Raw genomic sequence first — 24966 nt, 5'->3', positions numbered from 1 at the left:
AAACAGGCCCCCTCCCGACATACACCCTAACAAAAATCACCTGAAATTTCATCAACATTAAAAAGCAACCAACTTAAAGCCATTAAAATAAATGTGATGCGTCTCTTCAAAGTTGTCACAACGATCTAGTGCAGGAGTGTCAAACTCATTCCATGGAGGGCCTAGTGTCTGCAGGTTTTAGTTTTTTCCTAAGACACAGAAACCAGGTGAGGGGAGTTCTTTACTAATTAGTGACCTTATTTCATCAATCAAGTACAAGGGAGGAAAGAAATCCCAGACACTCGGCCCTCTATGGAATGAGTTGGACACATGATCTAGTGTGTGTGCGAGCCACCATCTCACCATATGAGCACAAAAATGGGGATTGGCTAATGACCAACTTCTCTCTTCAACACAGAATCAGTTAGCTGGTGTTTGACTGGCGTTCAGAATAAAAACAAAAAGGAGATTTGTCCAAGCTGGTGGAACGGAATGTTCAACGACCATTGTCTCTCCCACCGGGAATGTCCCCAAGCTTCCACTGTCCCTCTCAGTCTCTCCCTAGGGTTCAGTAGCTAGTGAGCGGGTTCGACAGGGAGTGTGTGCCCTGGCGAGAGGCAGGGTGTGACAGGGAGCAGGAAGCTCAGTCGGTGGAGAACAGGTCTCCAGCAGAGGGTAGAGGGGCCAGGCCTCCCGTCACATTGGGCAGCAGAGAGAGGTCAGGCAGGCTCTGGATGTGAGACTTGAGCTCCTTGCGCACCTGGGTGACCCGTGCCAGCTTCTGTTTGTACTCCTGCAATACAAAGAACAGTACTCATGTCAGACGGTACAGTTTGGATGGGTTCACTTTCTACTTCTTTTAAACAATCCAAGTAACTCACAAAGCTGCTGTAATTCGATCATGAGAAAATAGATTTTTTTCCCACATTATAATTGCTTGTTTGTAACAGACAAGCAAAACAATGATTTAGATGGTTTAGACTTGCTTCTAGTTTCTTCTCCCTCTCGGTGAGGGCTTCCTTCTGGCTACCGATGTACTCTGTCAGCATGCGCGCCAGCTGCCTCCTGTCCTCCAGCTCAGCAGCCAGACGTCCGTTATACTCAGCCAGCAGTAGACAGGCCTCGTCCACCGTCTTAGAAAGTTTATCAGCTGCCTCCTTATCTATAGGGACAGGGTGAGTCCAGTCAAATAAGGTGGTATTTTGCCTTAAGCATAATATTGAAACAATTGAATACAAACAACGTTAAGTTTGAAAAAACACAATCCCTTGTAGTAGACTAGACTAGGCCTACAATACACATCGAGGTGGGAGAAAGGTGGGGTCAAGTTCCCTTGTGCTTCAGGTACCATGAAGGCTTCCTTACCAGTGATCTTCTCTAGCAGGGACACATCCTGCACCTCCTGTGGCAGAGAGGCAATCTTCTGGCGCACAGCAGCATCACCCGAGGCAGCATTCTCCAGGTCCTGCAGGGCTTTGACCAGCTCCTCCGTCTGAGGGGAGAGGAAGGGAAGGAGAGAAGGGTGTGTGAAAGCTCTGGGCAACAATCTCCAATTTTCAAGCTGGATAATTTTTCTAAACAACAATTCACAAATCAAGAGTCCATGGGACATCCTTTGTATCACTGACACCTAGTGGAGAGTTGGGAGATAATTTCAGCTGGTGTGAAAAGCTGTCACAAATTGCAGTGTAATAGACAAAGTACTGGTGAATGAGCTAAAGACTTATGGAGTTGTGTTGGTTCAGCCTACCAGCTGTGGCCCTGAGATGTCTGAATCCTGTGGGGACATGTTGCCCCTGTAGTCATCGTCTTCCTCTTCCTCCGGCTCTTGGATCATCTTCTGATAGGTCCGTTTAGGGGCCTTCTTCTCCTCTGCAAAAGATACCACAGATTTAGAAAGAAAACACCACTTTTTACAAAAACAACCAATTGGAAGTGTATGTTTCTTGGGAATTCTGACATCCAAAAAGCCTACATAGGAAACAAGCCATCACCAGTAACACATTTAGTAAAGCTGAACTGCTGCATCCGTGAAGACCTAGGGGACTCTGACTGTACCTGTGGGTTGGTGTTGGGGGCTGTTTGAGTCTTCGATGGCAAGCTTCAGCTGCTGGATGAACTCTGCCTTGTAGAGGCTGCGCTCCTGCCAGATAGTGAGCAGCCTGTCCATAGGCCTTCTGCAGCCATCATCTGCCTCTCTGAGGGAGGGAGAGAAAGAGACAGAGATTCATCATGAAATTCAACTCTTCCTAGCCAAGCAACTCAATAACTTATTTGATCCTCTTTGTTCTTGTTTTGTTATGCTGCTGTAGCAGACAGTAGCAGTGTAATCCATTTACCAATGTTTTGAAGCACGTTCATGTCTAACCAGGGCCTAAAATTAACACCTGCCACATGCAGGTAGATTTTGGCATTGGCGGGTAAGATGTATTTTTCACTAGCCACGTTGGCAGGTAGTCAGGGCTCCACAGTGCGAGCATTTCACTCGCATTTGTGAATAAAAAATAGTCAAGTGTGTTCACATTTATAGTAAAATAAATGCTGCAGTAGCTGTTTTCAAAGTATTTCTGCTGTTTTGTTTCATAGCTGGTAAAATTATCGCACAAAGTCAAAGAACTACAAATCCTATAGCCTATTCCACCTCACGCTGCAACACTGCCTGGCTGGGGGCTGTGCGCAAGTGAAGAGCCGAGTCAAAGATTCATTTTTAGAAGCGCTGCGCACAGGCATAAAAGTTGGTCTAATTTACTTTAAACGAAAGTCTACTGAAGTGAGACTTTGTCCTTCTTGGCTATTTACATTGTTTTGTTCAGAAGCTAGGTTGTTTTTCATTGTTTGAGTTTGAACTGCTAGGGAAGAGAAGACAACGTGACTACTAGTCAGACTCAATATCACAGGCAAAAACATGACTGGAGTCGCATTACCACGGTAACATCCCGCCTTTAAAGGGGCAGGTGAAATGTTTTGTCTCATCTGTAATATTTTAGTTAAAAGACTTAAAAATAAACAATATACCACATTACTTCTTACTAGTAATACATTTGTTTTAGAAACATTACAAAGCATGCTCATCCGTTTTGTTGTGTTGGTGTAATTGTAGCGGCAAAAAAAATATTTTGGCTGGTAGATTTTTAAATCTACCTGCCACAGTGGCTGGCGAACAAAAAAGTTAATTTTAGGCCCTGGTCTAACTGATGTAGCTATGCTCAACGCAACGCGGAGTGCCTGGATACAGCCCTTAGCCATGGTATATTGGCAATATACCACAAACCCCCGACGTGCCTTATTGCTATTATAAACTAGTTACCAACGCAATTAGAGCAGTAAAAATAAATGTTTTGTCATACCTGTGGTATTGGATGAAAGCTGTGGTATATCAGACATTATAAACTGGTTGGTTAGAGCCCTGAATGCTGATTGACTGACAACTGTGGTATATCAGACCGTATACCACGAGTATGACAAAACATATACTTTTAGTGCTCCAATTACATTGGTAACAAGCTTATTATAGCAATAAGGCACTTCGGGGGTTTGTGGTATATGGCCGTGATATATAGGCCATATACCACACCCCCCCCCCCCGGGCCTTATTGCTTAAATATACCACTGGTATGACGCAAAATGACTTGTTTAGTGTTCTAATTATGTTTGTAACCAGTTTATAACAGCAATGAGGCACCTAAGGGGGTTGTGGTATATGGCCAATATACCACGGGTAAGGGCTGTATCCAGGCACTCCACATTGTGTCGTGCATAAGAACAGTCCTTAGTTGTGGTATATATTGGCCCTAGCGTATATGATACCAGATTTTCCTTGGCAAAAAAGAAAATACACAAAAAAGTTTACGGTCCTTTAAAACCAACATTTGTAAAATATTGTGTTCTATACCTTGCAAAATAAACAAATGTGACTCTGGGTGACAACATAGGGCTGTTTTTTCCAACATTAGGACTGTTTTCCTCAAGACATTCAGTCTGCTTCAAGTTTTGGTTCCTCTGCTTCCTTACTTCCTAGTATCACGATACTGGTATCTTGACAACATGAATTGGCCATATACCATAAACCCCTGAGATGCCTTAATGCTATTATAAACTGGTAACCAACATAAATAAAACAGTAAACAAGTATTTTTGCATCATACCCGTGGTATAGTGTCTGATATACACATGGCTGAAATGCTGTTTCAGCTAATCAGCATACGGTACCCTAGCTCTCGAAAACTCTAGGCGACATTCTGCCATCTCCCTACAGTTTTCAGCCAATATCTTCGCCCACGACTAACTCATGTGAACTACAATCCCGACGTTGTGTTTTAACGTTTAGTAACGTCAATAATCATTGCTTGCGATACGGCTTTCTAAACATATGGTCCTCATCTTTCATCAGCGAGAAAGAATCCTTCAAATAAAAAAGTTACACTTACAGTAGCCGTTTTGCAGAGATCCATACAGCTATGGGTGCCTTCATCAAATGAAACTACACTTCCCAAGTTACTCTCACACACAGGTGTTCGGAGCATGCTAGATACCTAATTAGCACAGGTGCGCGCCTCTTGTCTTCCATAAACAAGCACTGTAACATGGAGATATGGCCATGTGGGAACACTAACTCTATCAAGGTGTGTATCAATATAACCTTTTGTTTTTAAAATGATTTCTTGCTGATATGAAAGTCCTTATGCTTCCAAAACCATACTGCAAGCGACGCGTGTTAATGTTCAGATTGAGGGTCGGGGCTCTTAACAAAACTTCCCAGTACAGAAGATGCCTTCGTCCAATGACTTATGTGTAATGTACTGAGAGTCATGATCAAGGGCTACCAGTACCCAAACTACCTAGTTTACAATAAACCATAGGCCTGCATCACAAACCTGAACATTTCAGTGCTAGAGAAGTTTAGCCCTGAAACTGTATCATACCAGACTACATACCTTGCAACATGAGAGCAAGCATCAACAAGGACCGTCTCAAAGTCTTTGGCGAACTCTGGACCTTTCTTCTTGCTGTTTTGAATCACGTCATTGGCAAGATACAGGAAAGTCAACTTCCTGCTGCTTTTTGCTGAAAGACAAATACACAATGTAGTCCAAGTAAATAACATGGTTTGGCATACTTCATGTGACATATCAACGTTTCAGTGTGTAACTAGCAGTTAGAGAATACTGTCGTGATGGCGACGTTCATAAGTTCTCTCACCTTTCTTCAGTTCTCTGTGCCATACTTTGACGATGAGCGGCGAGTGTTTGCGATGATGAATGATCCACAGAGACAGCGTCTGAACGCTCTGTTGAGAGTTGCTGAGCTCCGAAAGCTTCTTCTCCAACGCAGACTCAGAAAAAGAAGACATGATGTGCGCAGAAAGTACTCTTTGATGTACCGTTACCTCAACCCACAACTTTCTTGGAGGTTAACTGAGGAAACCAACAATGTCCTCAAAAGCAAAGTTCCCGCCAGTTAAACACGCAACCTGCTGCATGAAACTGTCTAGCTACTAGTAGCTAATAGTCTATGCTTATCTTCCCTAACAAGATAGTTACAAAATCGTGTAAAATATACACGCGCATTTACAATGATGAGTGTGCAAGCTTGTTTACCTAGCTAGACAACTATAGTAGCTATCTGTTTACAAATAGCCAACTAGAAAGTCCTAGGTAGCCTAGCAAGCTAGCTAACCTATCCACACTGGCTTTGTTTACTAGCTAGCTACTACGATACTAGATGTAAGTTACTCACCAATACATCTATTCATAATTTAGTAAATGTGCCGTTTGAATACATGTAGCTGTAACGTTACTTTCAAACGTACGTTTTTTTCGTTAGCTATAGTACTAGTATAGTAGCTAGCTAACTAACTAGCTTTCTAGAAAGCACCACAGCTCTCTGGATCGCTTCAAAGATGGCCGCTTGACCTTTCACCCGACACACAGGATTCAAAGTCTGTTCAAAAACCTTTGCAGAGAAACTTGTGAAATTAGATCATGACTAGAAACATTACTCAAATACTGTCACGTATAGCTATATTTCACAACTTAAAATGACATGCAAAGTAGTTAGCTAGATCAACCGACGTCGGTCAAGACAAGTACAGTATCATCAGCAAAAATGTTGCATTAGCTAGCTAGCTTACGGTTAGTAAGTTAGTGCTGTACTCGCTTAGCTACCTGGGCAAAGTTAACTTTGACAAGAGAACTGTTGCAATATCTTTCTTTTACAGTATCAAGTGCACCAAAGCTAGCTAACAAGCATGGGAAGCATAAACAACTGTATGCGTCGCAGAATAATGACGCACTACAGGGAAAAGTGATGCTTGTGTGACAGCTAGCTAGGACCCTCAGTGGCTAGGACAGCTAGCCTGTCTTCATTCAGTTTCAGTGCTGTATCTCGACATGAGTTCGTCTCAGATGTCCGTCACTAAATATATACTCGCAAAGGTAAACTTATTTGAATCTTACTTTGTTAGGTTGTTCTAGCTTTGTCGTTTAAGCAATCCATTAGCTAGCTAAGGTAGCTAGATACTGTATATCTGGCTAGCTACCTAACTAGCTTTAACAAGGATGGTAACTAGCTTTAGCAAGGGTGGTCAGGCAAAGTTCTGATTTGGGTGACTAGCAACAGACCAAATTAGGCCTATCAAATGAACATTTGGGTAACTCAAAGATATACCTCTAAGCTATTATCCTGATAATCAAAATCAAGTTGCTAGAATGCATTGAGCATGCATACTGCTAAACTGCATCCAACTACTTCCCTAAACAGTATATGGTAGCTATGATTCTATTATCTTAATTCTCTGTTTCAGTGAGTGACATCGGTCTTCAAAGAATGGACCATAAGATTGACAACCCAAAGCTTGCTTTTGCTTACCTCCGTCCAGCCTGTGTGCTTCTGACTCGTGAGCCCACGGTGGGCAATGTGGAAACCCTGAGCACACACAGCTGAGGCATGTAAACGATGGAACCCTGCAGCAAGTGCAGGACTATGTCCTTTTCCCTCTTCGCCCTCAAAATCCCTGGCCCCAAGCGGGGGATGGCTTGGTCCAGGCTGTGGCCGAGGCCATGGCCTACGTTCTGGAGAACACCTGTGTACGGAGCTGGGAGACGCTGAGGGATCTCCTTTCTGAGCTCTGCCTCTGCTCTCCCACGGACCCAGGGAAGCCAGCACCCGCCTCAGAAGAGCTGAAAGCTGCAGTACTGAGATGCCTGGATGCTCTGCTGCATGCAGCCTACGGTGGCGTGGTCTTCAAGCTGTTTGAGCCCACCATGCTGCCTGGCCTTGGGGCTGCTATCTCCCTGCTGCTTGCCCTGGGAGAGCAGGAGAAGTCCCGCACTGTGCAGTCGGCTACACTGAAATGCATGCAGGCCCTGACCCTCCAGTGTGACTGTTCTCTGGACCTTGTGTCAGTGGGTCAGGAAGAGAGGTGTCACCTAGGCAACACCGTGGCTTCTTACCTGGGTTCACCATCGCTGTGAGCCGTGTGATCACTGGGGATATTAGGCATGGACATGCTGTTACTGTTAGGGCAATAAAGGTGTGGTTCAAGACCGTGGGACTGGTGATGGCTGACGACCAGCTACAGAACACCAGGGCTGGGGAGAGACAGCCTGGGAGCTGGGGAGATTAGGGGAGCTAGTAGTGCAGAGGACTCAGGACTGGGTGAGAAACACCTCTGGGAGGCTGGCCTTACTGTTAAAAAATATCATCTCCTGCACCTCAGCTCATCAGAACCTCTCAGACCACCTCCTGGCCAACTGTAACTCCTCCCTGAGTGAGTGTGTGGGCCCCCTCCTAAAGGCTCTGGTGGGGTCTGTGCATAACGAGGAGCCCACTGTGAGGGAGAGGTGTGAGGCTGCCCTGAGGGAGATGTCAGAGAGGAGTCAAAACTCAGATATTAACAACCAGGCCTTTACTGCCATATTGTCAGAGAACCTCCACTCCCTGGCCACCTCCCTGCCGCGCCTCATAAGGACGTCTGACGACCAGCGTAAGGTGTTTGGCCCTGATGCAGGTGTTGGAGTTGGACGTGATGGATGTCCGCATCGTGGAGAAGAGGATCTGTACAAGGAGTCGTCGGTCTACAGGAAGCAGGCTGCCATGGTGTTGAATGAGATGGTCACAGGGGCAGCGGGCATCAGGGGTGGCAGGGGGTACAGAGAGGCAGGGTGTGCCCAGTCAGGAGTACCTGAAAGCAGCAGTGGAGTCAATCATAGAGGAGTACATCAGCCTGAGCCACTGGCACCTGTCAACCCTTATTAGTGAGGGGCACAGGAGCAGCTAAATCAGTCTAGTCTCCATATCTAATGGGGTTGAAGGGAAAGGGAATCCCCTCCAGTTGGTCCAAGCAGTCCACAAGAGCTCCACAATCCATGAGGTGAACAGCAACATCTGGCAGATCTGCATCCTGTTGGAGGGGATAGGCTGCTTCGCCCAGGCCTTGGAGATGGACTTCCGTCTCATTCTGATGACATTACTATACCCGGTTCTGGAGAAGGCCGGGCATGAGACCCTGTTGATCAGCCAGGCAGCACTGGATGCCATGTGGGACATCAGCCAGGCCTGTGGCTACGCGTCCATAAAGGAGCTGATCAATGAGAACTCTGACTACCTGCTAAACGATGTGTCTCTGAACCTCCAGAGGTTGGGCGTCCACCCCCACGCCCCCAGGGTCCTCACCGTCATGTTCAGCCACTCAAACCCGAGCCTGCTGCCTCTGGTTGGGGACATCGTCCAGGACGTCATGCTGGCTCTGGACATAAGTTTCGACGAGACGTTCTGCACTGTGCTGCACTGACTTATGAAGGCTCTAGGTAAAGTTTCCACATCCACTTAAATGTTTTCCCTAGGTTATAACATTGCTATCACCATGTTATGGCATTCTTTTAAATAGGAGAACTCAGAGGAAATTGAAATACAGGACACAAAATGACAACCTTTAGCTATAACACAGCCTAAGTAACACGATCTTAATCATGTTTCTTTTTCTACCACAGCGAGATGGTTCCCCTATTGTGTTGGGGGAACCAGTGAGAATAAAGGAACCAAGAAGGCATGGCGTGAGCAGGACCAGCTGAATGTGTGCCAGTTTCTCCAGGACTACCACAAAGAAAGAGCTGGCAGAGGGCATTGGGGCAGAGGAGGAGGAGTGCACAGAGCACCCAGGTTAGTTAGGGGGCTCGCTTTCTGGCTGCCACACTATTCCCCTGGGAGATCATTTCTCACACTGATGCACAACATTAACGCAATGCTTGGTGAAGCTTCTTAGTACTACTGTGCCATGAATAAATTTCACTCATGCTGTTTTCCTCACAGCTGGGTCCCTAGTCATTGCACTGCTTTTTAGGCATCGGCAGATTTTGTGTGGTGTGCTGCTCACAGTTCAAGTCATGTTTCACAAATGTATTGAAAGCTGTTCTGCAGAAATCAGAATCCATCAGTGTTATGACTCGCTACGTTCCTTGCACTGCATTGAAGTGTTCTGTGGTTGTTATTTCAGAGATCCCACCTCCGATGGATTTTGAAGAAGACATGGATGGTCCTGATGTGAAAGCTGAACTCCCAGCCCACCTCACCATAGCCAAAGATGTCATGGAACGCTGCATTCACCTGCTCTCCGACCTCAGACTCAAGGTACAGCTGTAGATTGTTTAGAACTCAAACATACAACTGGTTTTGCCGCCACATGTTGTTGTGTGTTTAGTGACACCAGAGCAGTTGGTCCCCCTGTCCCAGGCTGTGTAGATCTGACCCTGTGTGTGTTTGGTGTGTATTGCAGGTGCTGGATGTACTGGAGCTATGTGTCTGTGTACTGAGTGAGAAGGAGAATGAGCTGCTACCCATGGCTCACCGCTGCTGGCCTGCCCTCCTGCTCCGACTCACTGCTGATTGTCCTCCGATCCTTCAGGGTATCTATCTCACTACTTCCACCACTCTGACAATTAGTACACTACTATTTAACTCAGTTGAATAATTATAATTTCATAATTGTTTATATAATAAATAATTGATGACATCAATTTGAAAAAGTACACATAGGAATTAATTTATTTAATTAACGATTAGACTTTATGCTGTCATGAATGTATACATGATTCATCTAGAACAATTCTTTTTTATGTATTATGATGTATGTCTGTGTTTGCTCTCTAGGTACTGTGCACACTGGGGGAAACCTGCTGAGATTTCCTGAGGAAGAGGGTGTCCAAACTGACTGCCTCTCTGTCCAAACAGGCTCCAGTGAGTGCCAGGGCCGGCCCAGTTTACAGCCACGCCCTGGCCTACAAGCTGCAGCTGGCTGTGCTGCAGGGCCTGGGGGCTCTCTGCCTCCGCCTGGACCTAGGTAGGCCACCAACACCCTCGCACTTCTTTATTCTGGGTCACACTCGGCTCTGTTTTCATCATTTTATTGGGAATGTTAAAACTATATAGCTTTTTGGCCACTAGGTGTCAATCTTGCACTGTTTTGGAATTACAAAGTGTGTATTCTATAGACTGCATTGAATGGTGTATGTAAATGTCCCCAACCAAGCTCCCAGGGGAAAAATACATTGCTGCTGCATTAGTCAAGGGAGATGGAGACACACACAAGTCAGAGCCAACATGACACCCACTGGTTTTCAACAGTAGATCTGTTTGGATACACTTCAACTAGCTGAGTCGATTCATGGTCTTCCTTGGTGCTTGAAGATGCTGCCTCCTTCCCCATCAGCCCCAGAGGAATACAGCTGAGTAGGCTGAAGTTGACACACTGAGAGACAGAGGCTGCAGCAGCAGAAGCAGTACTAGAACACACTGGTAAACATCGGCTCCACCTCCAGAAAGGCAATTACTAGCCAGGCCACAGAGAAAGATAAATTCTTCCAATGTGATACGCTTTTAGCTTTATTTACCCTATAGAGAAACACCTGGGCTGGCCTCTCCCTCAGTATTTCGCTGTGTGTTTCCCGCTTGTTTCCACACAAGAGAAGGGATAGGTATACAGGATAAAATGAGTGCTGAAATAATCCCATTTATCTTTTGAAATATGCACAATGAGCAGGCTTGTTTTTCAGCTGTGTGGGTTGGATTGGGGGGGTGGTACTACAAAGTGATGAAGTTGCCATGACTATGAAAGGTACTGAGAGTGGGGAGTGGATGTGTGAAAACCAGAGATGGAGACAGGCTGCTGTGAAATTCCCAGGCCATTTCAGCAGTTTTCTCCTCCAAACAATCTCTCCATTACTTTTTTCCCCCCATTTTTTTTCTTCTTTCCCTCAGTTTTACTTCTGGTATATGTGGGGTATCTGTGTTGTATTTTTCAGGGGACTCAGACCTGGATGCTGTAACTGAAGCCTGCCTGCCCTACCACCCAAACTGCAAGAGGCCTGTCTCAGGTATATTTGTAAAGCAATAATACAGCTAGAAGTACAATATATTAAAAGGCCTTGACATACACTATATATACAAAAGTATGTGGACACCCCTTCAAATTTGTGGATGTGGTTATTTCAGCCACACCCGTTGCTGACAGCTGTATAAAATCGAGCACAGTCATGCAATCTCCATAGACAAACATTGGCAGTAGAATGGCCTTAATGAAGAGCTAAGTGACTTTCAACGTGGCACTGTCATAGGATGCCACCTTTCCAACAAGTTAGTTAGTCAAATTTCTGCCCTGCTAGAGCTGCCCCGATCAACTGTAAGTGCTGTTATTGTGAAGTGGAAATGTCTAGGAGCCACAACAGCTTAGCCACGAAGTAGTAGGCCACACAAGCTCACAGAACGGGACTGCCGAGTGCTGAAGCGCGTAGAGCGTAAAAATCGTCTGTCCTCGTATGCAACACTCACTACCGAGTTCCAAACTGCCTCCGGAAGCAACGTCAGCACAAGAACTGTTCGTCGGGAGTTTCATGAAATGGGTTTCCATGGCCGAGCAGCCGTACACAAGCCTAAGATCACCATGCACAATGCCAAGCGTCAGCTGGAGTGGTGTAAAGCTTGCCACAATTGGACTCTGGAGCAGTGGAAACGCGTTCTCTGGAGGGATGAATCACGCTTCACCATCTGGCAGTTCGACGGACAAATCTGGGTTTGGCGGATGCCAGGAGAACGCTACCTGCCCCAATGCATAGTGCCAACTGTAAAGTTTGTTGGAGGAGGAATAATGGTCTGGGGCTGTTTTTCATGGTTCGGGCTAGGCCCCTTAGTTCCAGTCAAGGGAAAGCTTAACACTACAGCATACAATGACATTCTAGACGATTCTGTGCTTCCAACTTTGTGGCAACAGTTTGGGGAAGGCCCTTTCCTGTTTCGGCATGACAATGCCCCCGTGCACAAAGCGAGGTCCATACAGAAATGGTTTGTCGAGATCGGTGTGGAAGAACTTGACTGGCCTGCACAGAGCCCTGACCTCAACCCCATTGAACACCTTTCGGATGAATTGGAATGCCGACTGCGAGCCAGGCCTAATCGCCCAACATCAGTGCCCGACCTCACTAATGCTCTTGTGGCTGAACGGAAGGAAGTCACCGCAGCGATGTTCCAACATCTAGTGGAAAGCATTCCCAGAAGAGTGGAGGCTGTTATAGCAGCAAAGTGGGGACCAACTCCATATTAATGCCTATGATTTTGGAATGAGGTGTTCGACAAACGGGTGTCCACATACTTTTGGTCACGTAGTGTATTTTAACACATCATACATTGTGGTTAAGCATGTGTAATTTATGACCTTTATCTATCAGCTTTCTATTATAATTTTATTAAGTTACATTTATCAATGTGCTATCGCTATTCTGTGCAGTGTCTTCCGGCACCTGATTGAGGTGGACCCTGATGCCTTCTGGTTGACTCTGAATGAGCTGTACTGTCCGTCCCTGCTCCTACACCCCACCCCACCCTGACCTGCAGCCTGTGGAGCTGAGTGGGTAGGGCCTTCACAGGCAACGTCCTGAAACACTTGGAGGACATTGGCTTACCTCTGGACACACAGCCAGCAGGGATCCAGATCCTGTGATCTGCACTGATGAACAGTACCCCATTCATCCACCCGACTGTCCCCAGGCAGAGGAAGGAACACTACACTGACGACGGCCACTGGAGAGCACAGCATGTCCTAGTCTTCCCCTGCCTCTTTTCAGGGACTGTGCCTTGCAGACATCATCCTATTGTTTAACAGTGACTTTGAAACACCAAAATGTTAAGATGATTCTGTGCAAGTGTTGGGTAAGGGTGTACATATTCCAATGTGCTCCCAAGGGATGGACTAAAGGCCAGTATTTTGAATGGTAAAGTAGTAATAATAGTCCTCTTTTTATTGTTTTTTATTATAAAAGATTTTTAAAAAATATCTGACCTTCGTTGCAACTGCTTAGCCTTTCATACAAGTAGATGTAGCAATCGATGTCATAGTTGACCTTCTCCACTGTAAATGGAATGGCAGAGCTTTCATCTTGCCTTCCATTCCAGCTTCAAATTCACATCTTGGTTCCCTTCCTCCTTTAATAACCAGACGTCATGGTCATTCCACACAAACCTCCCAGTGATTCACACAGAACAGATCTGCTACTTGCTGCACAAATGCCTGATTGAAAGTTGTAGCATGATTTTGAATACAAGTTGAACTCCCCTGAGGGTTGAAGTGTTGGTTACAGCCCTGGCTTGTTTGTCAGGTCTTGTTAAGACTGAGGGGTCTGGAATAATCTCTGACATCATAATGAATGTGCGTGCCGGGGAAATGGGAACAGGGTTGCCACATGTGTTTTGCGTTGGTGAGAGAGCGCTTTATCTCTGCCATACTTAGCTATTTATCCAACTGCCAACGCTGACAATAGCTTCATTACTCATCAGCCATGGAGGCCCTGCCTGGCAGCCCATAAAAACACAGCCAGGGATAGGATAATGCGATTTCCACCAAAACCAGGCTTGATAATGACATGCAGCAAGGCTTTTTATTCTGTTAATCATCAAATCATCTGACACAAGCATGGCTGACTAATTAGGCAGGCACTGCTTGGCACACCAATAGATAGATAATACAGTTCAGAGAAAAATACAGATTGTGTTGATTGCTGCTCAGGTTGCATGGGCGTGAGGAAGGAGACTGGTGAGAGAAAATGTATGACTGCTTATGAGTTAGCAGTGATGGAGTATTCTGGATTTTAATAATATGTTTTTACAATGGCAGCATACAGATCAGTGTGTGTTCGCATATACATTACAGTAAGGTCAGATGTTGACTTTTCATGATGAATGTAATACAAACATATTTTCGATCTATCATCAACGTCTCAAGGGCTTACATATTACAGGTACTAAATTATGAAAATATTCTGAAGGCAGATCACATTCAAGTCACAAATAGGTAAATAGGTTCATATACAATGTATTTAATTTGATAAAGGCATACATTTAGTGCGAGACCAACATCCTAGAAGAAATTCTAAAATGTACATCATTTTTACAATGATCTTTTACAAAACATCAAAGCAAAGTTTAGAGCAAGAAACAATCCCATTATCCATCAGGTCTTTCTCACAGCCACATTGTCTGTTGGGAAAGCACAAAACACCATAAACAGGTTTTACTTTATAAACATTGGTTTAGCTCTGGTTGGATGGAAATCATACTTCCATAGACAGAACAACTTTAGTGACCCACTGATATTTCCCCATAGAACCTCCCTCTGGACTTATCACGGAGACACAGCGAATGAACTGCTCAGAAAACAAACCCAAATGAATAAAGCAACAAGTAACGCTTCCAGCTTATACGTCCTCTTAGATGATTGAAAACGATTGTAAGAAAACATGTTGAACATGCACTTTTTATCATTATATACAGTAACATGTACAGTGTGGACAATCTAGAGCAGGGATGGGCAACTGGCAGATCGAACCCAAAACAATGTATTTATTTTTAGGAACTCATTCGGGGGCTCAATTGACTGTTGAGAGTTAGAATAGTAGAATACACAAGGTGCAATTTCGAAATTTGGTTGTGCATCAGCAGTTTTTATCTTATGTCAGTCATTGAAAGTCACTCAATTAACTAAACTAAACAGCAATCTAAACTTGTAGTAATCATGGTCCCCCATCGATTGTTTAAAGTCACTCACTCAGATATCATATTAACGAGGCATAAGTCAGGTCAAAATGAGTATAATTGCAGGTAATGTGTTATAAAATGGCTAAGTCTTCTCTACGCCCCATGGCAAAATGTGTACAATTGCAGGAAATTAACTTTAAAACAAACAAAAAATTATCTCCATTGTCAATAGGGGGGACGCTAAAATGTTTTGCTCGCAAGGTGGGGGGCCACCCAACAAAATTTTGCTTAGGGCGAAAACGCTAGGGCCGGCTCTGACTGCACATGTACAAGTGAGGGAAAAAAGTATTTGATCCCCTGCTGATTTTGTACGTTTGCCCACTGACAAAGAAATGATCAGTCTATAATTTTAATGGTAGGTTTATTTGAACAGTGAGAGACAGAATAACAACAAAAAAATCCAGAAAAACGCATGTCAAAAATGTTATAAATTGATTTGCATTTTAATGAGGGAAATAAGTATTTGACCCCCTCTCAATCAGAAAGATTTCTGGCTCGCAGGTGTCTTTTATACAGGTAACGAGCTGAGATTAGGAGCACACTCTTAAAGGGAGTGCTCCTAATCTCAGTTTGTTACCTGTATAAAAGACATCTGTACACAGAAGCACTCAATCAATCAGATTCCAAACTCTCCACCATGGCCAAGACCAAAGACTCAGGGACAAGATTGTATACCTACACAAGGCTGGAATGGGCTACAAGACCATCGCCAAGCAGCTTCGTGAGAAGGTGACAACAGTTGGTGCGATTATTCGCAAATGGAAGAAACACAAAAGAACTGTCAATCTCCCTCGGCCTAGGGCTCCATGCAAGATCTCACCTCGTGGAGTTGCAATGATCATGAGAACGGTGAGGAATCAGCCCAGAACTACACGGGAGGATCTTGTCAATGATCGCAAGGCAGCTGGGACCATAGTCACCAAGAACACAATTGGTAACACACTACGCCGCGAAGGACTGAAATCCTGCAGCGCCCGCAAGGTCCCCCTGCTCAAGAAAGCACATATACAGGCCCGTCTGAAGTTTGCCAATGAACATCTGAATGATTCAGAGGAGAACTGGGTGAAAGTGTTGTGGTCAGGTGAGACCAAAATCGAGCTCTTTGGCATCAACTCAACTCGCCGTGTTTGGAGGAGGAGGAATGCTGCCTATGACCCCAAGAACACCACCCCCACTGTCAAACATGGAGGTGGAAACATTATGCTTTGGGGGTGTTTTTCTGCTAAGGGGACAGGACAACTTCACTGCATCAAAGGGACGATGGACGGCGCCATGTACCGTCAAATCTTGGGTAAGAACCTCCTTCCCTCAGCCAGGGCATTGGAAATGGGTCGTGGATGGGTATTCCAGCATGACAATGACCCAAAACACATGGCCAAGGCAACAAAGGAGTGGCTCAAGAAGAAGCACATTAAGGTCCTGGAGTGGCCTAGCCAGTCTCCAGACCTTAATCCCATAGAAAATCTGTGGAGGGAGCTGAAGGTTCGAGTTGCCAAACGTCAGCCTCGAAACCTTAATGACTTGGAGAAGATCTGCAAAGAGGAGTGGGACAAAATCCCTCCTGAGATGTGTGCAAACCTGGTGGCCAACTACAAGAAATGTCTGACCTCTGTGATTAAAAAGCAATACATTTTTGACATGCGTTTTTCTGGATTTTGTTGTTGTTATTCTGTCTCTCACTGTTCAAATAAACCTACCATTAAAATGATAGACTGATCATGTCTTTGTCAGTGGGCAAACGTACAAAATCAGCAGGGGATCAAATACTTTTTTCCCTCACTGTAGGTATGGATGTGGGTGCACAGACCCGTGAGCCACTGTGGCCCCTCATGATGAGTTCAGATTTTTTGGGGCCCCCATCCCCATCAATGTTGCCCATCCCTGATCTAGAGGGTTGTGGTAAAGAGAAGGGATGGGAGAGGGTTTGGCCTGGGAGAGGACTTGGGATGTTTTTGATGGGACAGTGTGAGGGCAGAGGGCAGAGATATAGGACTGAGGTGGCACTGAGATATAGTCCCTTTGGTGTCTGGAGCAGGGGTAGGGGTGGGTGAGCAATCAACTGGGATGGATCAGAGGTCTGCGTACACTGCGCTGCGGCCCTCCGGGACTGGAACTACCCACCTGGGGTGTGGGGCTGAGGCCAGACCGAAAAAGGCAGAGGAGGCTATGGGTGAGCTGTGAGGTGTAGAGGACAGCTGTCAGTGCAGTCAGTAGCGCTGTCAGCCTCAGCAGACCTCTTCCTCAGCTCCCTGCCAGTGCCTGTTGGTTTGTGGTTGCTGTGGTGGGCTGCTGGCGAGTGCTTGCCATGCTCCGGCTGGTGCCCGCTGCTCGCCAGGCCCTTGGTGTCCTGGGGTTGGAAGTTGTCCCCATGGTGGCGCAGCTTTGGGTTCTGGTTTCTGTCTGACTCCACCTGAAGGTAGGCCCTCACCTTGTGGTGGCGGGCGTAGCTGTCAGTGTCGCTGAAGTCGATCACGCGGCACTCGTACGTGCCCTCATCAGACGGCTTCACGCAAGACAGACGCAGCTTGTGGGAGATGTTGCTCCCGGCAACCTTCACCACCTGCAAAACATTCCAACAAAATGATGTTTCATTGGTCAACATCCAAGAGTTAAATTATACATTTTGGTCCATGACTGTATACCCTATCTATCAGATCCTTACAAACAAAAACTATAAATCATCCCATCATGATATCTCAACCCTAATTTCTCCTTCAGATCTGAAAATGCTCAGTGTCTGTATTTGTTGTTACTCAATTTGCTCAAAAAACAATAACTTCCTTGTGCACCCCCCCCTTCTCTGTCCCACCATCCGTGGGTGTGGGTGAGCCAGGCTGGCAGCCGTCTCTGTAATGAGATGCTGGCTGCGTCACCACAGTGCAACACTTACAGAGCAGCTGCCCCTCCTCCCCAACCCCTGTATGCTGGCAGCCCCACCGAGCCCAGTCAGGAGTCCTGCCACCGGGCCCCCGCGGTCAATAAAGCTGTCTGGCAACCAAACAGATTGCGTGGGCATGTGAGGAGGCACACACACACACCACATGTACACACACACTCAGTACAATGTCCTATCACATAGGCGCCAGTCCCTTTGTTTCCATGTTGCAGAGAGCTGTTCCATTTGCTCACTTGAACAAATGAGGAGATGCTGTGCCCCTGCATGCATGCTGTACATACAGAACATGCCTTTACTGGGTAAGGATGTAATAGTTCAGTGGCTTATAAAATGCTGTGAAAAATATATCTTAGATCTTAGATAACACAAAGTGATCACATGCTGTGGGAATGTCATTGGTTGTGACGCATCAGGATATAAATCCAGTTGTCTTTATTAGCTTCCTCCCACACAGGTAGTGCACCCAAGGCTAATGAGTTGTCTGTAGCTGTCTATCTCTATTATCAGCCCAGAGTCCTCTAAGCTTATAGAGAAAATCACACAATCACATTCAACCTTTAGACCAATAATACAGACCAAAATACTATTTTAGGACTATAGTTAGTAGGCCTGCATGGTTTAGTATAATCTCATAACATCAATAGAACATGAAGATAGTTAAACTCTGAGGCCATATACAAGGTGCCAGAAAGCTGATTGGTGTTTTCAGTCTGGTTGATGCCATTAGCTATACTTGTGGGGAAACAAGAAAGGCTGGTATGCATCCATGTGTGCTGAAACCGATGTCTCTGGGCTGGAATCCACGGCACCGTTTTACCGGCTGAGCGATGGCCCAGTGGCATCCTCCTCCACACCACAGCTGGTGGTTTCATTATGGTTAGTCAGCAGCAGCTAGCTAGTCAATGGGGAAATGAACCAGGGAGGAAACATCAGATCAGAGATAGGCTTCATCTTTTCCTGGAGACGAGGGAGTAGAGGGAGAACCTGGTTTATACTCCTTCACACACAGCAAGCTGAATAGCCGCTGTGCGAGCATAGAACTAGCTGTTAACAAATCATTTTCCTCAGTTAGCCTGGTGGCAACAACAAACTATGCCGTGCCAGATGAGCTATCAAAAGCACTGTTGACTCCCTGATCATTCTTCAGCAGGGAGCACAGTCTCGTTTTTTTTATTAAGACAGCAGATCGTACTTGTAAAGACAGCAGTTGTAAAGTTAGGCGCATTCATGCTTTACTGAGAGAAGAAAAGAAGACCTTGCACCATCTTACTGCACTGCAACCTCATTCTTTTTATAGATCTGAAACACACAACTGTAGCAGAAGCAAGTGTACTGACATTCAGCTTCCACAGCTTCCAAGAAATGGCAATATCTATTGCACATGTTTTTTTTATTTTTATTTATTTATTTATTTTGTTTTTTTTAGGGGGTAGATCAGCTTTAATATTGCAGATAGATTGTGGCTTCCATCAATGTAATTGTTTGCATCATTTCCAATATATATATATATATATATATATATATATATATATATACACACATTTTCCCCGAACCCTACCACTTATTGCATAGGTTTGGTAATGAGGCCTCTATTGGACACTAAATTACCAACAAGACAAATACAAAAGTGTAAAAGATGCCAGACAGGCAGGAGATATAACATATAATGCAGTAAAGACTCACACTTATTTTGGTAGCATCCTTTGACATCTCACCCTGGGGTACAACCTGTAATAAAAATATTTCAAAGAATGAGAAACATTAGACATACTTTTATTTTTATAAAATGTTCCCCATTGCGTAAAAATGCCTTACATCAATGATGAGTCCACTTCCAGGGAATTTGATCAGAGCAGAACATAGGTAATGGGCCTAGTAATGCCTACTTTACAGGTAATTGCATCAAAGAGGTACAGCTGGACTCAAAATTACATAAACCCAGTGTTCCTCTGTGCATAGTCTGCATACGGTAAGTGGAGAATCACCACTCTATTCAGAGGAATAGATCTAGAGGTGAAACCTGTGTTTCCCCCCAAGGTACCCATCTCTACATTCTTAGTATAACACACATTTGTAATATGAATTTGAAACCAAAAATAGTATGCAATACATTTCAACCTGAGAGGAACCAATATATTATCCTGTAGGCATGGTTCATCCAGGAAAAGAGTGTAGGCCTGACTACATTACAACACAGCCTGTACAGTATTCTAGGCCAGTAGCACCACCTGGCCCACGCTCCAGCAAGGGAGGCATGGTGTCCTCCAGGGGTACACAGCCAGTCCTCCAGGGGTACTTCATGAATAATAACTCTGAGTGAGGTGAGAGGAAGTTTCTTTACATTTCTCCATTTTCCAATTAAAAAGCGTCGAAAGACAGCAGGAGGCATGGAAAACTTTCCATCCTTATTGAAAACCTGCTCTGCATTGCCCAGCTCAGGTAGTCCTCCTGATAAAATATTTCAAATCAAATCAAATTTTATTGGCCACATGCGCCGAATACAACAGGTGTAGACATTACAGTGAAATGCTTACTTACAGCCCTTAACCAACAGTGCATTTATTTTTAATAAAAAAGTAAAATAAAACAACAAAAAAGTGTTGAGAAAAAAATAACAGAAGTAAAATAAAATAACAGTAGGGAGGCTATATATACAGGGGGGTACCGGTGCAGAGTCAATGTGCGGGAGCACCGGCTAGTTGAGGTAGTTGAAGTAATATGTACATGTGGGTAGAGATAAAGTGACTATGCTCAGTCCTCTTTTTTTTCCTGTAGTCCACAATCATCTCCTTTGTCTTGGTCACGTTGAGGGAGAGGTTGTTATCCTGGCACCACACGGCCAGGTCTCTGACCTCCTCCCTATAGGCTGTCTCATCGTTGTCGGTGATCAGGCCTACTACTGTTGTGTTCCTCAGCCTCCTCTTCTGTTCCTGTGCCTCCGGGGCACCTGGGGAACCTGCTGCTATTTATGCCTACTGCAGTGACTCATGTGTGGTTTGTTACCTGCTGCTCACCTCACTCAGTTTAGCCCTGTGTACTATATTAGTTGGTCCTAATTCTGACCTGTATACTGTAGCTGTGCCTCGATGGCAAACTCTAAAGATTGGGACTGAGGAAAGGAGTTTGTGTGCATAGCCTACAGTACTTACTGTATGCTAATGCTTTGCTATTTACATTGCTTTTTGCAATGAGGGTGAATAGGAAGACTCTGTTCCCCACCTATCCATCCTCTGCCTCATCCCTGTGATCACTGATCACAGAACACCTCCTCAGCAATATTCTATCAGCAGTGACAGAGAGCGAGCAGTCTAGCTACCTGATTGGTGGTCCAGGGCTGTTTCTCTGTCCAGTCTCTGTGGTTCCTGATGTACCACCACTGGATCTCCAGGGAGTAGGAGGGGCCTGCCCCCCGGAAAGAGCACGCCATCTCCACGTCCTGACCACTCTGTGCTGTGATGTCATGGGGGACCTCTGTGAACACAGCTGTATGGAGAAAAAAGCAAAGTTAACAGTTGGCTATGAAAAAGATAACCCAGTCCTCTCTGAAGACAATATGAGTGGTGTTTGCACTTACTGCAGTTCATTTACAGTGATGATAATACACTGTGATTGTAAATAGTCTCTAATAGAATGTTGAGTTAACCCTAGTAACAGTGTGCATAAAGAAATTGTATTTCCGTGCTATAGGCCTTCTGCAAATACAACACTCTTTTAGGAACACAATCCAAAAATACTTGTATTTCTAAACAACTATGAGGAATATAATCAAAATCCTCATTAACTAGTTAAAACATTTCCATTTTGATTAATCTCATTGTGCTCACCTGGCTTGCTATTTAGTTAGCGTAATTATTCAATGTTTATAATAAAAAGTGTTGTTGTTAATATTACCACGCTGCCTCTATACTAAAGAAGGCATTACTGCCAAAACAGCTCCCCTGTTGCTGTTAAAGAAGCAATACTAATGTTTTTGTTTTTCAGTAAAAAAATATATCCTGAAGCTTTGAACTACAACAGAGAGCTTTGGTAGATTTTCAAAAGTAGTTCTGATGAGCAATGTCACAACTGATTAGTGCAGCCTTGCTGAAGGGCTGGCAAACTAAAGAGGATTGGGTGTATCGCTCTCCAGCTTAAAACCACACTCAATCGGTGATGGAGGACTAGTGCTTACTAAACCAACGCTCAGAAAATAGTTGTGAATGTGTTCACAAACACACAGTGTAAATATGCAGTGCAATAATAATACAGTTTACCTAGCCTGTCATAATAATATAATTAAAAAATTCAGCTGAGAGCAGCAATGAATGGGGTTCACAGGATGACAGAAAGGACAGAAGATCAGTTGGATAACAAAGCAAGCACTCTATCATGTAGAAACTATCTTCATTTATGTGCAATCAGTAAAAGCTTTACCATGTTTATCTCTCAATACACAAGGATGACGCAAGTGAAGTTTAGTCTAGTGTTCTAGGTTGGTTTGAATGCAGCAGGTAATCATTCTTAAAGTCATCACTTAATGTATTGAGTTGATATACTGATAAAAAATATAAGTGCAACATGTAAAGTGTTGGTCCGATGTTCCATGAGCTGAAATAAAAGAACCCCGACATTTTCCATATGCACAAAGATATTATTTATTCCAATTTTGTGCACAAATTTGTTTACATCCCTGTTAGTGAACATTTCTCCATTGCCAAGATAATCCATCCACCTGACAGGTGTGGCATATCAAGAAGCTGATTAAACAGCATGATCATTACCCAGGTGCACCTTGTGCTGAGGACTACAGCTCAGTGTTCAACACCATAGTGCCCTCGAAGCTCATCACTAAGCTAAGGACCCTGGGACTAAACACCTCCCTCTGCAACTGGATCCTGGACTTCCTGACGGGCCACCCCCAGGTGGTAAGGGTAGGTAACAACACATCTGCTACGCTGATCCTCAACACAGGGGCCCGTGCTCAGTCCCCTCCTGTACTCCCTGTTCACCCATGACTGCATGCCAGGCACGACTCCAACACCATCATTAAGTTTGCTGACGACACAACAGTGGTAGGCCTGATCACCGACAACGATGAGACAGCCTATAGGGAGGAGGTCAGAGATCTGGCCGTGTGGTGACAGGATAACAACCTATCCTTCAACATGATCAAGACAAAGGAGATGATTGTGGACTACAGGAAAAAAAAGAGGACTGAGCACGCCCCCATTCTCATCGACGGGGCTGTAGTGGAACAGGTTGAGAGCTTCAAGTTCCTTGGTGTCCACATCACCAACAAACTATCATTGTCCAGTTGTGAAGAGGGCACGACAAAGCCTATTCCCCCTCAGGAGACTGAAAAGATTTGGCATGGGTCCTCAGATCCTCAAAAAGTTATTCAGCTGCACCATCGAGAGCATCCTGACTGGTTGCATCACCGCCTGGTATGGCAACTGCTCAGCTTTTGACCGCAAGGCACTACAGAGGGTAGTGCGTACGGCCCAGTACCTCACTGGGGCCAAGCTTCCTGCCATCCAGGACCTCTATACCAGGCGGTGTCAGAAGAAGGCCCTAAAAATTATCAAAGACTCCAGCCACCCTAGTCATTGACTGTTCTCTCTGTTACCGCACGGCAAGTGGTACCGGAGCACCAAGTCTAGGTCCAAAAGGCTTCTTAACAGCTTCTACCCACAAGCCATAAGACTCCTGAACAGCTAATCATGGCTACCTGGACTATTTGCATTGCCCCCCCCACCCCACCCAACCCCATCCCCCTCTTTTACGCTGCTGCTACTCTGTTGATTATTTATGCATAGTCACTTTAACTCTACCCACATGTACAGTGCCTTGCGAAAGTATTCACCCCCCTTGGCATTATTCCTATTTTGTTGCCTTACAACCTGGAATTAAAATAGATTTTTGGGGGGTTTGTATCATTTGATTTACACAACATGCCTACCACTTTGAAGATGCAAAATATTTTTTTTGTGTGAAACAAACAAGAAATAAGACAAAAAAATTGAAAACTTCAGCGTGCATAACTATTCACCCCTCCCAGAGTCAATACTTTGTAGAGCCACCTTTTGCAGCAATTACAGCTGCAAGTCTCTTGGGGTATGTCTCTATAAGCTTGGCACATCTAGCCACTGGGATTTTTGCCCATTCTTCAAGGCAAAACTGCTCCAGCTCCTTCAAGTTGGATGGGTTCCGCTGGTGTACAGCAATCTTTAAGTCATACCACAGATTCTCCATTCCAAGACATTTAAATGTTTCCCCTTAAACCACTCGAGTGTTGCTTTAGCAGTATGCATAGGGTCATTGTCCTGCTGGAAGGTGAACCTCCGTCCCAGTCTCAAATCTCTGGAAGACTGACGCAGGTTTCCCTCAAGAATTTCCCTGTATTTAGCGCCATCCATCATTCCTTCAATTCTGACCAGTTTCCCAGTCCCTGCCGATGAAAAACATCCCTACAGCAAGATGCTGCCACCACCAGGCTTCACTGTGGGGATAGTGTTCTCGGGGTGATGAGAGGTGTTGGGTTTGCGCCAGACATAGCGTTTACCTTGATGGCCAAAAAGCTCAATTTTAGTCTCATCTGACCAGAGTACCTTCTTCCATATGTTTGGGGAGTCTCCCACATGCCTTTTGGCGAACACCAAACGTGTTTGCTTATTTTTTTCTTTAAGCAATGGCGTTCTTCTGGCCACTCTTCCATAAAGCCCAGTTCTGTGGAGTGTACGGCTTAAAGTGGTCCTATGGACAGATACTCAAATCTCCGCTGTGGAGCTTTGCAGCTCCTTCAGGGTTATCTTTGGTGTCTTTGTTGCCTCTCTGATTAATGCCCTCCTTGCCTGGTCCGTGAGTTTTGGTGGGTGGCCCTCTCTTGGCAGGTTTGTTGCATGTTCCTTCCATTTTTTAATAATGGATTTAATGTTGCACCGTGGGATGTTCAAAGTTTCAGATATTTCTTTAGAACCCAACCATGATCTGTACTTCTCCACAACTTTGTCCCTGACCTGTTTGGAGAGCTCCTT

At 45.0% G+C, this 24966-nt stretch overlaps 2 protein-coding genes, 1 long non-coding RNA gene and 1 pseudogene across 3 annotated transcripts in view; 2 read left to right on the top strand and 2 right to left on the bottom strand.

The window, feature by feature from the left end:
• Window positions 1-234: 234 nt before the first annotated feature.
• On the bottom strand, window positions 235-6001 carry LOC121538461 (regulation of nuclear pre-mRNA domain-containing protein 1B). Its single transcript, XM_041846490.2, has 7 exons — window positions 5179-6001; window positions 4914-5043; window positions 2038-2177; window positions 1730-1851; window positions 1345-1471; window positions 966-1141; window positions 235-772 (listed from the first exon to the last, which is right to left on the bottom strand). Exons 1-7 carry the CDS (start codon window positions 5327-5329, stop codon window positions 623-625), a joined length of 996 nt encoding a protein of 331 aa, XP_041702424.1. The 5' UTR covers window positions 5330-6001; the 3' UTR covers window positions 235-622.
• A 139-nt stretch (window positions 6002-6140) lies between these two features.
• Window positions 6141-10704, top strand: LOC121537269 (annotated as a pseudogene).
• Window positions 10705-11070: 366 nt separating this feature from the next.
• Window positions 11071-13300, top strand: LOC121538463. Its single transcript, XR_005995200.1, has 2 exons — window positions 11071-11348; window positions 12755-13300. It is a non-coding gene; the product is annotated as an uncharacterized LOC121538463 (long non-coding RNA).
• Window positions 13301-16777: 3477 nt separating this feature from the next.
• LOC121537518 (V-set and transmembrane domain-containing protein 2-like protein) overlaps window positions 16778-24966 on the bottom strand; it is a 34580-nt gene continuing 26391 nt past the window's right edge. Inside the window, exons 2-4 of the mRNA XM_041845126.1 lie at window positions 21270-21436; window positions 19637-19681; window positions 16778-17617 (exon numbers count right to left, since the gene is read on the bottom strand). Of these exons, the coding sequence (XP_041701060.1) occupies window positions 17222-17617; window positions 19637-19681; window positions 21270-21436 (608 nt within the window). The 3' untranslated portion in view covers window positions 16778-17221. The remainder of the gene's footprint in view (window positions 17618-19636; window positions 19682-21269; window positions 21437-24966) is intronic.

This window comes from Coregonus clupeaformis, chromosome 24, assembly GCF_020615455.1.
Source record: "Coregonus clupeaformis isolate EN_2021a chromosome 24, ASM2061545v1, whole genome shotgun sequence".
NCBI lineage: Eukaryota > Metazoa > Chordata > Actinopteri > Salmoniformes > Salmonidae > Coregonus > Coregonus clupeaformis.
The sequence above is the reverse complement of the archived record's forward strand: the minus strand, read 5'-3'. Positions and strand labels throughout refer to the sequence as shown.

Coding starts and splice junctions, on each gene's coding strand:
- LOC121538461 (XM_041846490.2), bottom strand. CDS start 5,329: ATGTCTTCTTTTTCTGAGTCTGCGTTGGAGAAGAAGCTTTCGGAGCTC. Junction 5,044..5,178: donor GCACAGAGAACTGAAGAAAG/GTGAGAGAACTT, acceptor TTTGTCTTTCAG/CAAAAAGCAGCAGGAAGTTG. Junction 1,142..1,344: donor CCTGCTAGAGAAGATCACTG/GTAAGGAAGCCT, acceptor CTGTCCCTATAG/ATAAGGAGGCAGCTGATAAA.